The sequence below is a fragment of the Apostichopus japonicus genome, chromosome 6 (assembly GCF_037975245.1).
Source record: "Apostichopus japonicus isolate 1M-3 chromosome 6, ASM3797524v1, whole genome shotgun sequence".
NCBI classification, from domain to species: domain Eukaryota; kingdom Metazoa; phylum Echinodermata; class Holothuroidea; order Aspidochirotida; family Stichopodidae; genus Apostichopus; species Apostichopus japonicus.
Window position 1 is genome coordinate 2336296 of NC_092566.1, and position 17698 is coordinate 2353993.

The 17698-nt window shown below is 37.3% G+C and overlaps 1 protein-coding gene across 5 annotated transcripts in view; it reads left to right on the plus strand.

The window, feature by feature from the left end:
* Nucleotides 1–17698, plus strand: part of LOC139968645 (uncharacterized) — an 80904-nt gene that overhangs the window by 18131 nt on the left and 45075 nt on the right. For 3 of the 5 annotated variants that reach the window (XM_071972869.1, XM_071972871.1, XM_071972872.1), the window contains exon 3: nucleotides 16243–16296. In XM_071972869.1, the coding sequence (XP_071828970.1) occupies nucleotides 16243–16296 (54 nt within the window). The remainder of the gene's footprint in view (nucleotides 1–16242; nucleotides 16297–17698) is intronic. The other 2 variants (XM_071972870.1, XM_071972873.1) reach the window with 1 other exon arrangement.

Below are 17698 nucleotides of genomic sequence, written 5' to 3' on the forward strand. Positions count from 1 at the left end.
GTTCAGATAACGTAGATGGTGAGAAGGCCAGGAAAACAGGTGTCAGTAAAACTTAGCGACAGTCAAGATTGCTGAAAATGACATGGTCCCTGTAGGCCTGTACCATGTTACGAGTAAATTTCCCTGACAGGGTAATACTTACACTTGCTGTACCGTTTTCTTTCTATCTTACATGATGATCTTAGATTTACTTCGTTCCTCGCTTACCTGTCTCCTCGCAACCTTAGCACCCGTTCTACTGTGCCTGTAATGGCCATGGTAACCTACCGTGCCTATTATGTCCATGGTAACCTTTTAACACTGAGCACCCTACATGTCCCTCCTTCTCATTCTACCATCTTAGGTGCCTACACACGTTTTTCGATTGAGATTTTTTCCTTCGGATATAGTCTTTGAGTGGTGATGTTAGTTATATAGATTTTGTATTTTCCGATGATTCTTTATGCAGAAACAATTACTCAAAAGTTTTGTTTCATCAGATGTTTCAATTTTTGGAAAAAGACAAAAAAACCCTGAAATGTGATTGTCTTGACCACTGTTAAAAGAGAGCAAGATTTGAAAGTGAGAAAATTGAGATAATAAGAATGAGGAATGGATTGGTGTTGGGGGAGGGGAGGCCGATTTCATTCTGTATTCACTGTTTTGAGATTCTACCTCATTATTCACCTAAGTTGCAAACTACAGCGAAAAAGAAGCCCCCCCCCCCAAAAAAAAAATAGTATGCATTCCTGTGTTGCTGTTTAAAGTGTAAACTCTTGATTTGAGTTGAATCTTGTTTAACCAATGATGAATGGTAGTGTGGACCTGTTATTTATCTTTGTAGTTTAATTGTGAGTCTTACCTTCAAGGACTGTGGTATTCCGTGTAATGGGAAGGCTAACTCAAGGAAACACTTTTCTTGCCATTGATTACAATATAAGAAAGAAAGGAATCCATGTTCAGATGTTCAGTTACCCCCCGCCCCCCACCCTCCAAAATGTACCAAAAATGTATCACCCAAAATCTACCTCATCTCCAGTCTCCAGCGCCTCCAAAGAAAAAAAAGTTATTGGAGGCCTTTCTGCATGTTAGATTTGTACAGTGGAGATAAGTTTTAGAAATGTTCTGAAACTATTTATTTAATTCAAATGTACAAATCTGAGCAAAATATAAGAATATAATAAAGTAAAAGATTAAGATTTTTTATCTTCAAAATTTGAATAATACATGGATAGCATTATCAACCCTGCGAAAAGGTGTGAAGTCTTATTTCACATTAACAAGGCCTTTGTGACATTGCCACATTGTACCAGGTTCACAAACTTTACCACAAAGGTGGATGACTTTTAGAATAACACCAAAAGAGTATTAAAAGAAAATTACTAGGATGGTCAGTTTTTCCCTTTGAATGAAAAAAACTTCTTGGTTTTGCTTCCTCTGAGAGGAAAACATTGTGTGTAGCATTTATATGTTAAAGTGGTTTTGTATCTGATCTCTCCCTATGTTGACATAGTTAAGAAGATTCTTCGCCGCCGTTGGGAATTAACCGTACCCAGAGCTAAATACGCAATGAAACTATCCGCAAACTTTCTGTGTCAACTTTTTATCTTACTGGACATCTTTTTTTTGGTGATATATGGCTTTCAACCACAGTGTGTAGTGAAAATCAAATCCTTTCTTTACCTTAACAAAAAAAGGAAGCATTTAGTCAACACTCGAGGTGGTGTATTGTTGCCGAGTAGTTTGACCAAGAAGACTCCAAAAGCTTATAGCCACTCTTCACACATTGATCTTCATACACTTCTTCAGCAGGGTTCTTAAAGTGACACCATGCACCCTGTACAAGATAACACTGGTCAAAACGTACCCAGATGCATGCACAGATAGAATGTAGGCTTAATACATGCTTGTCATTGGCTATAGTGACTCGATTTGGTAGAGTTATTCACCATGGCAACAGGGTGTATATAACACTGTAATCTCATGTTTGATGTTGTTCTGGTCTTGTTCTCTATATTTCTCTAACGAATGATTGTTTATGTCAATTCAGGAAACTGAATCAAATTAAAAACATAAGTCAATATTTCAGTGCTTTGAGAACTTTGCAAAAAATTCACTTTGATGGATGACAAAAATAGTTTTAATTTTATGTAGCTAAACTATTAACATTTACACAGATTCTTCTGCCTCATCAGCATTCGTGGGATATAGTTGCTTCTCAGAAGTAATCATCAACAGAGGCAAAACATTTGAAGTTGCCATGCTAGATGAGTCTTGTAAAAATCCTTGAATTATATCAACATTTGGCAAACTGATTGCACAATCTGAAAAGTTGTTAACCTCCCTTGCAAATGCCATTAAACCTCTGATCATTAAGCCTATAACCAACTTTTTCAATCATCCTCTCATGTACACACAGAGATGGTAAAAACCCTTTTCTTTCCAGAATATTTTTTCCAGAAAGTTAAAGATATCTTAATTCCACACTTTCACAAGGTGTGCAAATTGGTTGTGTGGAGTGAAGACCTCTCTAAAGAAGTCCTTGTTTTTAAAATCTCTTGCAAGATTAACATCATTTGTCAACACAGATGGGCATTATTGATTCAGTTCTTATGCAGTAGTAAGGAAACTGTGACCCTTTAATGTTCTAAAAGGAGGTAAGCTTGAGGCAACCGTAAGTGAGCTGGAGTATCGCCTTGTTAAAACTTTTGGAGGAAATGATAGCCACTTGAATAGCACTCTGGCTGCCTTTTGCAAAACAAGAACGGGTGAAAATTGAAAAGATGAAAACTACTTGGAGTGGAGGTGCTAATCTCATCATTACCAACAACAAGGCTCTGCCTCTTTCCCTTCTTCCCGACTCTTCAATGTCGGTCTCATCCTACGTAAGAGGTGAGGGTACTAACAAGCTTGATATGGCTGAGTGCATTCTTCAACATCTTCTACATCTACATCTCAATGTAAAAAACTTGCACTTCTTTGACACCGGGTACTGGTTCATACACTCCAGTCAACCTTAGGTCTGCTGTGGTTTCAAGAGTTGAATTTAGGTGCTTTCTGATCTTGCTTTAACTGTTACCCAGATATGGAATGTAAGGGGCCAAGGTGATGAAATACTAGCAATTTCAGGTAGACAGGAAAGTGCTTAAGTTCACCGGAGACTGGTCAGGATAATCACCTACTCAATACCGAAATCAAAACCATTTTGGGAAAGCAGTTAATGTCATCATTAATGTAAGAATAAATGTTCTGTGATAATATGCCAAGTTTTGGTCAAGGCCTTCCCTGTTTGATTAGTTTGTTTGGGGATTTCAAGCTCTTCTTAACAGAAATTGGGAGGGAGAAGGAGAGGGGGAAGGGGAGCTGAGGAGCAAACTTATTTCTCTCTCTCTGTCCCCCTCTCTCTCTCCTCGGTTCTGGCACCTTTGCACAGCCTGACTTTTGACTGAAAGTACATTCTTCCTCAAAGGAGAGGATACCATTCCTGTCACTTTCAGTACAGCGAATAATTCATGAAGTTCCAAAAGCTGTTTCCTTTGATTTCAGTCTGTTACATTCAATCAAATATGACATCCGTCTTACACAAGTCCCGACTGTTTTTCTCTCTTTCTCTGCCAGTCCGACATTATTACATGAAATGTAGAACAATGATCTACAGTTTGGGGGATGAAAGGAAGACAAAACAGAGATTATGTTAGGGAATGATACGAAAGAAGAATTTTTTTGGCCAATAGATGTTTGAAATAGTAGCTGCCCCCCTGCCGAAAGAAATGCCTCTGCCAATTTAGACTTGAATTCCATCCACAGTCATATTCCATTTGACATTTCCAAATCCATCAGAATTGTTATTTCTTTGTTTTTAGGGGTGGTGAAGTCCTTTTCCTTCTCTAATAGCCCACCGCCCTTCTTATTAAGTTAACTCCCAAAGGTCAGATGCTACTTAACATACCCTAAGCACTTTGGTTTAAATTTCCTTGTATAAACAATTGCAAAATGAAAACAGTTTGAGATATCTCAAGAAGAGACAGCTCAACAAAAGTCAGGTTGTCAAGACGATTGTGGAATATGTGATGCACTTGTTCATTTTTTCACCACCAAAAAATCCTGAGGTTTCTTTTCTCCAGTAGCTTCAGGGTACATCTGTAAAGAAAGGAGCCATAGTGTTGAATGTTTAGACTGGCTTTACTGACAGCGATGTAAAAGTCTGAGAGGCGAGACCAAAGTTCAACAGTTTAGCTGGATGGTCAAGATTGTTCCTTTTCACCGATTATGAAAATTTTGACATTCTGAAAACTGTCAATCTGTCCTATAAAACAAAGCAAGGGATATTTGTGTATTGATAAACCAGATTGTTTGATATTTCAGGCTAAATCAATTCCATCAAAGTAAGACTTGTCAATTGTCATATACCTTAAGTATTTTAAATAACTTGATACAGCTCTGTATTCATTGCCCTAATCCACTCTGATCATGGCAATATGCAGTGGGGCATAGTTGTTCTAGTAAAAGCACACTGAATACCTACTTCCACCAACCCCCTACCTTCTACCCTTCCCTCAGTCCCCCCACCTCCTCATTTCGAATTGAAAAAAAGAAAACTCACCTCTCATCAAGTTGGTTTATTTACTATTCACTTTGCCACCTCCATTACCTGTCTCCTTGTAACATCTGCAACTCTCATTTTAAAGGCATTGAAGACTCGCCCAAACCGCGTGCGGCCGTCTGAAAAAGTTAACTTTCTGTTGCTTGCAAGTGACGTTTTGATCGTGTCGCTACAAAATGCAGACAGTACAGTAATGAAACGTGATACCTTGTTTTCTTTAGCTGGACCTGAGATGTCCATTGCTGTATCGTTTATACACTGCTGTGGGTATTGACCGCAGCTGTATCCACTGACTGTACACTAGTGTATAATTACCGACAGTGGCAAGCTGTGTGTGTATTTTCTGGGATCGATGGTGGTGTCTAACACTTCTGTTACACCTCATTCGAAACTAGGTCAGATTACCAGCATTAGAGTTTCTTTTTGCGCAAGTCTTCACACCCTTTAAGGTGTCTTTTCTAGCGTGACCTGGTAACCTTTTGACCTGACCTCCCAGTGTTGACCGGTCACTTGCATGGAGGGTAACTGTTTAGGTAATGATAGCAATCTGTGATATCCGTTGAAAAAAAAAAGGAAAAAAAAAGGAAGTTAACTTAAACAAACTAAATAGAGTTATAGAGGAAAATGACTAACCTGCAAAGAAGCTGGTTATCAGGATTATTTAAATCTTTTGAGATAATCCACAATATCTCATCTAATATTATAGTGTATTTTTTGTCAGTTTGTCTAATGGTGTTATTACCACTGTAGATGTGTAGATGAAAAAGAAACTGTAGATGACTGTTGGCAAAATACTTGACCGTGGATAGTACAAAGATTACAGATCAAGATTGAACAAAATCAGACATTTGGATTTGGCTAAATAAGGGTGCATACTTGTCAGAAATGACTGGTATACCTCAAGCAGAAGGACCTACCAGGAGGAGTCAATGGTAGAGGGTCTCAGTGGACTATTAAGGTGATCTTTTGGAACCCACTTTAAATGCGTTAGACAGATTTCATCTGGAAAATATTCACATTTACAAAATTAAAGGAGATAATCACACAATTTTACCCTTTAATTTCTACAAGCATTACCTTGTGTTGGTTGTCTATTTACTGTACTTTATCAATTTATTAATAAGGAGGAAAAAATTGTACATTAATATTTTATTATATTTTGATTGAGGGAGGGGGTGGGGTGGAATGCAAGGATTAACTATATACAATGTTGTAATATATTTTAAGACAATTTGCCAAAAAAAACCCCAATCACTTAAGGAATAAAATTTGTTCAGAGATACTTTAAAGTAACTGTTTAATATTTTACACAAACATGTTAGTGTTTCTTTGTTTCTATGAAATTGTAAATATTCATTGGCAGGTACCCAAAGGAACTAGAAGACAAACATTAAAACAAAAGATTTTACTGAAATATTTCTGGTTAGCATTGGAAGGACCTTATAGTGGTTTCCTTATTAAGACATAAGTTTTTGTTCTCGATTTACTTTGGTTTGGTATATATGTTTGGGTGGTGGTTACCACCTCCACAAGTCAACTTCCTTTACTCCATACTCAGAGTCTGTGGTAGTCTGCGCTTTGATGTGTTTTCTTTCTTGTTCTTCAGTGGCATGATAGTCTTTAGTATCACAAGTAACTGCATTAACCATTAATGTAAAGTATCTGCAATTATATGATGAATAGCAATTAAGGATTATTTACATCATTTAATATGTAAATTACAGCATTAAGTATTCAAGACTAATCAATAGGACATTCAGCATTGTAGTTCAGTCAAGCAAAGGGAAATGTTTATTGTTGTAGTGTGGCTCTGACCCAAGGTTATTTGAATTAAAATGGAATGTAATCTAGAATTTGTGATTTAACTTTTAACTTGTAACTAACCATCAGTTTAAAGCAGCAGTTTGGTTTCCAGACCATGATCAGACTACAGCTTGTTAGCTCGAAAAAATTAAGTGGATGATCGTGGATGTAACATCTGTGAAAATTCATGAAGGAAAACTTCCAAATGATAGGATTGGGGAAGACGTCCAACTAAGTTGGTGTTGTACCGTTAAAACGTTACCATTAGGGATCTCCCCCCATGCCCTAAATTAAGAGAGGGCGCTGCCATATCCGTGCTTTCTTGTTCCACAAAACTTGACAAGCTGCAGTCTCTTAAATCACGGAGAATTCCTTCTCTGAGGGACACTTCTAAGTTCTAGTCAAAGTACCTGCACATTCCTTGATTCACACATAGATTGAGGTATCTGAACCTCATACACTCTTTTTACCAGTGCTCATAATTAACTAGCACATTTCAGCTATGAAATGTTATCCATTTATTTGGCAACTTTATGTGTGTGTTAATTTATCATTTGATGGAAAAACTGAGAGGGATGGGATGGGGGGTTGGGAGGGGGGGAGGAGGATTCTGATCAATTTTAATATTTTAATCATGTGTTGATTCAACTGCAGTTTTGTATGATTATATCGCAGGAGTTGACTTGAAAAAATTTATAAAGGCCCGTGTCCAAAATGTTACACACTATATGTGTTCGTATTCAATGTAAATATTAAAAAATTAGGATTAGTTTTCAATGTAAATATTAATAAATTAGGAACCAGCAAATCTTTCATTTCACCAAACACCATTTTATAAATATTCATATATTGTTTGGACTCAGTTTTTTGAAAGTTTTCCTTGTAAATTTAACAGTAACTACTGTACTTCAATGTATTTGGTCTCGATGTAATCTGAGGACTTGTGTCTAAAGTGGATCAAGATGATTGATTTTCGCTCTCAAGCTCTATCCTGTGGGTGACTTAACTTATAAAAGTTCATCAAGTTACCTTCAGTGATGTCTCCAGAGGTTCAAGTGACAATATTCTAAAGATAATTTTGGCTTTATTATCCTTAACTTCTGGAAGGAAGCGTGGTAATGATGTGAGTACAGCAATTTCAAACACATTTTGTTTGATTGAACAGTTGACTCAGAGGAGATGATATTACCTCCTATCAGTGATATAGCTTCCTGAGAGATGGTGGTAGTGCTTGTTACCTTTGGTCATGAAGTGAAGCTATCAATCACTGACTTGTTTTCTTAAACTTTGTAACTTTTTCCCTCCCTTCTTTTGTGGTCTTCTAAGAGCTGCTTATTTGTTTATTCCGAAATGTTATTCTCCTTTTTCCCCTGAACGTTTTGGACATGTGGCCACTTGCATGTTTTTCAAAGGGAGTAGTTGTTATCATGATGGTGACTGTGCCACCCAAGTTCGGTAAATAATTTTTACCATCCTTCTTCAGATTGTTTCTCCCAACCCGGAGTTTGTAAGCCACATGTCTGGCTGTCCATATCATCTTTAACTTAATGAACATCTAGTTGGCTTCAGCGCTGGAGAAGTGATTTCGATGTTTTACAGTGCTATAACATGCCACTTCATTTGAAAATCAAAGTGTGCCGATGTATTTCAGGGTGGAATAGGTGGTGTTTGTTAGTAATGAAATTTGCTTGTGATCCTTCAGGGAGATGGTACAGGGAGAAGGATAGAACTACCTTTAACTAGTAAAAAACGAAGACGAACCACAAAATATGCATCACGAAGGTCAAGATTGAATTTGAGATCACATATATATATACTGTAGAGAGGTAGCTTTGGAAAATGGGTTTGATTCACTATATACAAAATGTCACAGGATTGTTGTTGACAGGGTGGAAAGAGCTTTACAGTTTCTTCATTTTGATATATAGATGCATTATGTTAATCTATAAGTAATTCAGTGGACGAAGCTCGGGTAAATGCAGCATTTTGTGTGAAATTTGGTAAAGTTTTGATGCTATTTTAATACGAAGATCCCATAAGGATAAGTGCATTAGCATGACTCATGAAATGTCACACTGGGAAGGTTGATCTAAGGATACGCAGGCATCCCTTTGAAATAAACATTATTGAGGGTCAGGTGAGACGTGGTATGGTTGTACAGCTACTTAGTACCATCTTACGAGGCAGCAAGAACGGTCAGGTTGAAATGAACTGGAAGATGCACCGATGTTAGGAGGGGAATGGGTGGGAGTGGAGAGGGGAGTGGGAAGGAGAGTGGGAAGGGGTTGTGCTATAGGGGATGTTCTTATAAAGCATCCCATCATTGTTTTGGATCTAGATTTGAGTTTATTTTACTTGTTTGTGTTTGCATAATTGCTACTCTTTGTTTTGGTACTTTGTAGTTTACGAGACTTTGTAAACTTGCCAGGTTAATCCTGTCAAAGTCATAAACCGAAAGTTTTCAAGTTAGTCCACACGAGGGTTTTAACTATTCAGATTGTAGATTTGGTGAACTAAATTCAATTATATGGCAGTTGAACTGTTTGCTGTCGGCATGTATCTGATGTTTGACTTATTGTATACCCGGTAATCGTGAAGTATGCCTCCATTCTTTAGACAGTGGACAGGTTCAATCTGAACAAAATCTCTCGGTAGTACAAATTTTTTGGATCTACAGTTGTTGTTTTGATGTAAAGTTTTTGGTCATTCAGATCTTTCCAAACCACTTGAGACATCAGGTAGTTGGGAAATTCTTGTAGGATTATATCAACTGTTGCATTTTACTACCAAATTTGTGTGCATTTTATTACATTGTTTTGATGTTTGTCTTTGTGAGGGAAAATAGATTCAGACTTATTTGTAATATCCCACAACAGGTGATTAAAAGTCAGCTTGTAAATATAGTTGTAGATTTTTTATTCGCAAGGTTAATACCCCTTCAACTCAAAGTACGGTTAAATACCACCTTATTCTTTAACCACTTCTTATTTTCTTTTTTAAGCGTCATGATAGGTGAAGAAAGTTTTGAATTTTTGAAAATTACAGAATGATCACTTGGGATTGAGGTATTAGGAAATAATTCAATGGTAAGGAATAGAGGAAAAGGATTTGTTTAAATGATCCTTCCACAGAGAATTCAAAGCAAGATCAGACACTGATATAGCCCAGTGGGTATGGACTGTAGAAATCCATATTATTAAGATGAATTGCACAAACTTTAAGAAGTGGTACAAGTACAGAACTTGGTCTTTGAAATTCTATAATATATTTCACTTTTCTCTTTACCTGTCTCCAACCTTCATGCACTTTGCTGTCTACTTAAACTGCACAAGTGGAAACGATTTAGCACTGTGCCCCCCCCCCCCCCACCCCCATCTCCACAATTTTCCCACTTCTGGTACACCGCCCACTGTCTCCTCTTTCCAAATCTATTTTGAACAAATTCCTTGAAAGTTCATTGAGATCTTTCACCACCGTGTTGAGGAAGTCGGTGCCCGCAAAAATTAGTGAAAAGGTGGCCATCTTCACACTCTTTTATGACAAATATATCAGGATCTAGGATTAAAAGATAAAGTGTTTGAAAATCCTCATGTTGTGGTTTATAATATGTTATGGTTGAGAGAACTCTCAGCCTCAACTTACTTTATGGTGTGAATGTCTTGATAGAAATGTGGTCTCCTTGTCAGAGAGGAGAGAGAGGATTACAGGGATAAATTCAAGATTTACCCTTGTTGCACTGAATTCAGCCTCCAGGTGTGATGGTTGTTTTTGTGGTCAAAGCAGGAAGTTTTTTTTCTGTCCATGATGGTGGTCAGTATGTGGGAATATGACTAGTCTATGATGACCAATAAAAGCTCAGAGGCATTATTGGATCTCTCTTATAATGGATGACCATTGTCCTGCCTGAGTTATTACAGCAGGAGCTGAGATTACAAGGCAAGTCAAGAAGGACATCCTATGACGACGTTCATTTCTACGAAAGAGAAAGAGGAGGGAAACAAGGTAGAAAAACAATAGAAAGTAAGACTGGAACGAAAATAGAAGTTCCCCTTTGTCGTGATTGGGAGATGATCAGATGAGTAACATGTGGTCTTGATATTTTCGACATCAATAATCTATGGTTAATTAGTATTAGATTGAATGTGTCCTCGGTTGCATTTGACCCAGGCATAATAGAGACCCGGTTCACCCCAACCTCTAAATAACCGAAGATGACCTAATTATGGTGGCACCCCACTTCTTCTTTCAGCTCCTCTCCACACTTGTTTTCTTCCCGTGGCTCCTTCTGTCCCGGCGAATCACAAGATGGTCTTGGACTTGTATAAACTCGTAAAGCATCCATAGGCTTTAGATGGCTTTAACCCACGTAGAGCTTAACTGAAGAGACTGGGCTATTAATAACAAACGTCGTTAAACTGATGGGTTCTGATTTCTTGACAGAATTAGGCTGGACATCTGTTTTCCTACCAAAATGATGCTATTAATTTGGGTCAAGATGAGACAATGTAATCAGCCAGATGAGAGATTGGTACTTGTGAAAAGGACTGCTCTGATGAGAGGTTCAATTATTGACTAGAGCTACATAAAAGTCAGTTTATGATGACTTTTGCATTTCTTTTGAAGGAAAAACTGTTGTTTTAAGTACTTCACCCAAGGGTGTTATTAGAGGTCATGGGTCAATTATTCAAGAGGTCAGTGACTTGTTTCTGGGTTTCATCTTTAGCGCCAAGGTCAAATTTGTGAAAGGTACAGTAGGATGATATTTAGTCAACTGTTACTCCTTTTTCAGAAGCAACAGCTTGAATTTATTTTTTTTCTGGCAGCTCAATGTTCAGAATATGACCATTACAGAGCAATTACAGGCAGTAAAATGTACATTTGTTATATTTTTAAATATTTTATTTGTCAATAAAATTGTCAAAATGCATTATCTGGGGCAGAAACCAGTCCGATGTTATGGCTCAGTAATAAGGAAAACCGTAACTTACCTCCCAAGAATGTTTGATTGTTGCTGTTACGTTATGCAAGCCTGTGCAGCTTAATTTATGTAATTTACTTTATGGTGGTGACCCATTCCTAGAGGGATGGCGCAGTTGTTTCACCATTGTCTACCTCTGGTGATAATAGGTACCAATTAGTAACTATGACTGGCATAGGTAGGTGGGAAGGTCGGACAAGGTCAGACTATGTTTAGGGGGTCCAAGTCTACTATATAGGAAAATAGCCAGAGGTTAGGAAGTACAGTAAGCCATTTTGTACATTTATCAGGTTTTTAAGGGTTTGTCAAATTGAGTGAAAATAATAAAATACTGCTTTGGGGTTTGCAGAAAGAATGATAGACACTAAGACCATGGAGGTAAAATAGTCTGTTTTACTTCCATGCTAAGACTATGAAACGGACAGAATGCGATGGTGGATCCTCAACCCATGTTTTTGGAAGAGAAATTACTTTTAAATCACTTATTTATGTATTTTAGATCTTCTTTCAAGCAGGAACTCGCGAAGAAGCCTCATTGGCTTATCAAAGCTGCAAGCTGACTGAAATCAGTCTCTTACATTCATATTTAACATCCATGATTATGAACTGTCAACAACTCTGTAACTGGACGACATACATCAATCTTGGAGTGACTCGAACCGGGGATATTATGATTGGAAGGCATCGGCGTTAACCACTGAGCTAACACTTGTTCAATAACCCAGTCTGTATCTTATGTAAAATTATTGCAAGTATTTCCTGCATTTACCTGGCTTAGGACTAAGATACTGTACCAAGTTGGAATTGAAAAGGTAATATTAATGCCTCTGTTTCTTTCTTTCTTTCCAACAAGGGCAGTTGTTGTGTTCAGAGAAAAATAACCTTATAGATCGAGGATTTCAATCTCCCTATGAAACTTGCTTGTAACATTTTTGAGGTTTTTTCATGGTGGAACCACATGACTATTGATTTCACCAGTTTGGTGGTTGAGATAAATCCAGCTCACTTGGAGCTTAATGGGATAATGAGATTCTACATCATAGTGTAACTGCACATCTGAGTGACCTTTAACCTCCTTATCCATCCACCTGTTGTAGAGGCAGTACTTAAGAAACAAAATAGCAAGTCAAAGGCAGTCATAATTTGAAAAAGAAAAATATTCATAAAAGTATGTAATTTTTCTAGAGATATTGGGGAAAACGTTCCCTTGAGGCTCAGAGTATTTTTGCCAGGGGCATCTTGTAGTTGAGCAAACAGTGTGGACAAGCAATACCACATCTATATCATTTGTTTTATTATTTAGGACAGGCTCGTGAAACCTGACATTAGGTTAGCTGAAATATATGTGAAGACTGGGAGAGAGAGAGTTGCGAAAGAGGGGAAGGGGGGTTGAGAGGGAGGGGAGGGGAGGGAGAGTTGAGAGGGAGGGAGAATTGAGAGGGAGAGTTGAGAGAGGGAGAGTTGCGAGGGAGGGAAGGGGTAGTTGAGGGGGAGTTGAGACGGAGGGGGAGGGGGAGTTGAGATAGAGGGGTAGGAGGAAGGGGAGGGTTGAGAGGGAGGGTAGAGAGAGTTGAGAGGGAGGGTAGAGAGAGTTGAGAGGGAGGGTAGAGAGAGTTGAGAGGGAGGGGAGGGCCTGTTAGGAAAGAACAGTTTAGTATTAGCTGACCATATTCTTGTGCTGCTTGTTACAAGGGCCCCAAGTGCCGCTCGTGAGACTACTAAGTCGGTAGTAATGTATGCTTGCAGTCCACCCCGCATAATGACATATCAAATTTCTTGCATACGTGTACACTGTATACCATTTGGTAAACTTTTGAACCCTTGCACTTTGTAGATGCAGGTCTGTGCCATTTTCAGTCTTGTCATTTTCAGATGGAACTGGGTAGGTGGGTAGCTTGCAGTTGAGGGTAATAAGAGCAGTATTGAGAACACCTGCAAGGTGTTATGGTTTATCGTGACAGATTTACGAGATGGAACAATTACTTGCTGACAGGGATTTTGATGAAATATTATAAACTGTTGACAAGATCTCCTGAGCTGGCAAAACTCCAAACTGTTTAACTCATTCTCCTCTTTACTCTCTTACCTCTATCTAGCTAGTAAATTTCATCTCTTCTAATAACTAATAACATTTTATACCAGTTTGTATGCACGTTTTGTTCAGAGAGGTATTCATACAAAGGCCCTGCCAGTAGGGTGGCCGGCCACTGGTGTGACATCATCATGGAGGATTGATGACTTGAGGAGGTTCAAGATGACATCGGCCACTTATCATGACCCATGATTACCAGCTTGTGGGAATCACTGTATTTACTGGCTGCTCGTAGCCTACTGTGCTAATAAAACTAGTGCTTTTAACATGTTTACAGTAAGTCACTGAGATAGGATTCTGTAAAAGTTCAAACACTGTTTAGGTTTGCTTCAAAAAAAGTTTGATAAGAAATGCCAGAGGTAGATGCATCTGGCAAGAGGTAATGCACTATGGGAGGGTATTGACAGATTGTCTGGACTAATTGTATGTAGGAAATCTGGTCATTCTACTTGTCAGTGGCAGCTGTGTCTCCAAATGCAGAAGAGTACAAGTGAGCATGTATTCAATTTTGTGTTGTACGGTCAAGAAGTCAATGACATTGTAAGGAGCGGGCGTAAAAATGAAATTGCAGTCTGTATTTAAAAGAAATAATTATTTTTTCTTGTCACCATTTACCAAGCTATTATTGTAGAGCTCTTGTAGATTTGTAGCATGCCAATTCAACTGTCATTCCTGTGTTACCTCTGTAACTGAATATGCACAGCTATGCAACAGTACATTTAATACTCTGATTTACTGGGTAACACAGATAACAAGGGAGAACAGCTCCATGGTTTCATCTGATTACCGAGCCACAGTGCTGTTAATTACCAGGCTGGTTTAGCACAGTATGAGAGGCCGTCATACGGTCTGTTTGTTTTCTCTGTGTGCTTGGTGTGTGTACTTCCCAGAAAGACTAACCGAGTGACAGACTATTTTATCTGATTGTTTGTTTTGATGTTTAATTTGAGAGGTCAAGACAAACTTGATTTATGAAGGTAGCCATCGGTCAAAACGAGGCACCGAAACATTAAATACTAGAGTTCCCCTACACTCTCACGGTATCAGCTTTCTCCAGTTTGGTTCCAATTTTACCAAAGTACCTGTTAGTATTCATTGCAAATTGCAATTGAATAATCGATCAATCTTATCTAACTAAAACAGCCTCTTCTATGTATTTTTTTCTTCATCAGATGAAGGATAAGTATTGAGTTGCCTTATAACTGATTCTGTTCGTTAAGATTCATTTTGTTGCACCATAAAATACCTGCAATCTTCAGAATGAGAGTATTCAATTTTGAAGAAAAGAAAAATAAAGTGAAAATGTTTCTTCATTATTTCAAATAAAATTCATAGGCAAGCTGATAGAGTGCATTCTTAATAGATTTTAGTGTCAAATAAATTACCAAGATTGAAACAAGAGATCCATAAAAAGCCAATACTTATGTTCCCTCTACAAATTTCCATCTTCTTCCAATTAACCATCTTAAAGTGGACACACGTACTACGTCTTTTCAATGTATTTTACAATTATGGAATTTCGCTGGTGATAATGATGACTTCCGAACAAAGTTAAACAGAACTTTGAGAATGAGAAAGGATATGAACCATTAGGAATGGTTTCAACCGTAACACCGCCTGAAGAATTGAGACATCATGCATGCCAAGACTATGTTCTCAGTAAATCCTACTATTCGAAAACAGACGATCGCAAAACAATGTGTTTAATGTTAATTTGTACGTTCAAAATCAGTAATACCCGTTCTGTTAGTGAAAGCAGCTGTTTTGCAAAGGGAAAGTTTTCCTAGTTTGTGGCGTCGTCAGGATGTGTTTACAGCTTATTATTTGAATCAAACGTCGCAGGGCCGATCATGAGTTGTTTTCCTTACACCTAAAATGCTGTTTTAATTGGTTTACATACACGAAGTAAGATTAGTAATGGTAATCGACTCTTGCTTTAGGAAAACAAGATAAAGGGCTGTAAGTGAAGGTCAATAGTCCTAGACACATACACACACATACACCCGCCCACACACCCAAGCACACACACAGAACGGAAACAGGGTAGAAGCCGTTCTTATTTACATATTCTGTTTATTGTATGGGTCCTGTCTGCAATGGTCAGATGTCAGAACGGCTTATTAATTGAGTGAGTTGGAATAGAAAAGCCTGATTTATTTCAAAAGTTCACTGGATTAAATGCATTAACTGCTTAAGTTAACTCCATTTTTAGGGGATAATCATTGTAAGTTGTAGTATCCTGTGCAGCTGAACTTTAATAGAGCTGTGCATGGTTAGATGATGCTTTGGGCTAAATATTGCACGATCCTCATCTGACTGTGATCAGTATATTAAGGAAGTTTCCAGAATAGATTATTCCTCAGTTCAAATCAAGTCAAATCAAATCTGATCTGTGATTCATAGATAACTGGATAAAGTTATTTATTCTCTTCTTCTCATCTCATCTTCTTTCATTAAGTTCTTTCAGATTTAGAAATTTACTGATCAGCCTTGCTTACCTGTACCCTCACACCATCAGCCCTCTGGCTTTACTAAGCCTAGCGTGAACTGGTTACCTTTTTATCACTGTTCACCCTTAGCAACTGGTCAGTACTGGCCAATGGACCCACCTCATTCTACCACCTAAAGTGTCTAAGAGTGGGATTTCTAAGAGGACTTTATAACCATTTCAACTTCTTTGTAGGAAGAATATTCATTACAAATTCCAAAGTTGTTCTCGCTGAAGCTCTGTATTCACAGTTTTATCCTAAGACATTTTTCATATTTTTTCATATTTTTCTCCCTCAGGTCTTCCAGGAAAACCAGGACCTCCGGGTGAAAGAGGCAAGCGAGGAAAGAAAGGTAACCATATACAGCGCCCTCTTTTGCTGTTGCACATACTCCCACCCAAAAAAATAAATGATTATTTTAAAGCAAAATCATCAAAATCATATTGTATGGCTTTTCAATACTCAATAATGTTTGCAGTGTGTTGCACTGTCAATATACATCAATATATACCAAAAGTTATTCAAAATTAATTTGAAAATTGTGATAATTTCTCTGCTTGTTTTGAAACTAATAAATCAATAAACGCTTTATTACTTTCACTGCACTTTGATTGTTTTGCTGTTGTTTTCAATTTTGTCCATCAAAAGCACCTTGCAACCCTGACTGTCTTCATACAGAAAGCACAATTAATAATTTTGTTTCTAACTATAATATTTAATCATGCAAATTTTGATCTTAATATTAACCCTGGCAGCTTTAATTTACAAATATTGGCTTTGATAGCTTTAGGGAGATATATATTATTTCCATATCAAGTACTTTTGGGATTTTCCACAGCCGCAATGAAGGCGGTTTAAGGGGTTGCTCGTCAATCTCAGGAAATTTTAACTAAATTTACTTGACTTAGAATATGAAATACCAATTGATCCAAGTTAGACCTAACCATCCCTTTTTACCCCAAATGAACATTAAATATTGAGAATTTAATGATGCCATCTATTTATAGAAATGTTTTGATATCCTGACAGTTTCTTAGAAGAGAAAATTCTGATATTATATCATTTCTTTTACCATTAATATCCTCATTGGGAATCAACATACCAACCAACCACTTGGAAACTAAAACAAAGCATTAATTTAACAATAGTGTAGATAAATGAATACAAATGTGTTAAAATTAAAATTCATAAAAATAATTGCTTGTCTTTTGGATAACTTTGTTTGGACAGTCAAGTGTATATAAGAACAGGTTGAGTCCTGTTCTCATGTTGCACAAAACAGGCAAAACTGATGCTGTTTAGGAAATATGGGTGTGATGAGATAATAAAGAGGGGGTGCTTTTGAATTAAAATTTCCATGCCTCTGAAAATTAAGCTTTGTGTCTGATGCTTCTGTTTTACTATTCTATCTCTTTGCATGCTTTGTGTAAAATCTATCATTCACATATTTCACTCTATTTCTTTTGAAAATCAAATATTTTCCTCCCTGAGAATATTATTTGTGTAGTTATTGGTGATATTAAAGGATGATATTCATATTATTTTTCATGACAGTGCAAACATATCAGAAGTGTCAAAGTTTAAATTAGAAAAAAATTAAAAATTAACAAATGCATTACATGTCATAACTTGACATAGTGTTGTTTTCATCATTTTTGGATTTCTCAGTTTTAAATGTTTCCCCAAATTCTCTAGTTATCCTCAAAAATATTTTAGAATAGTAGGAAATCTTTTGTTTTTAGCCATTTTTTCAC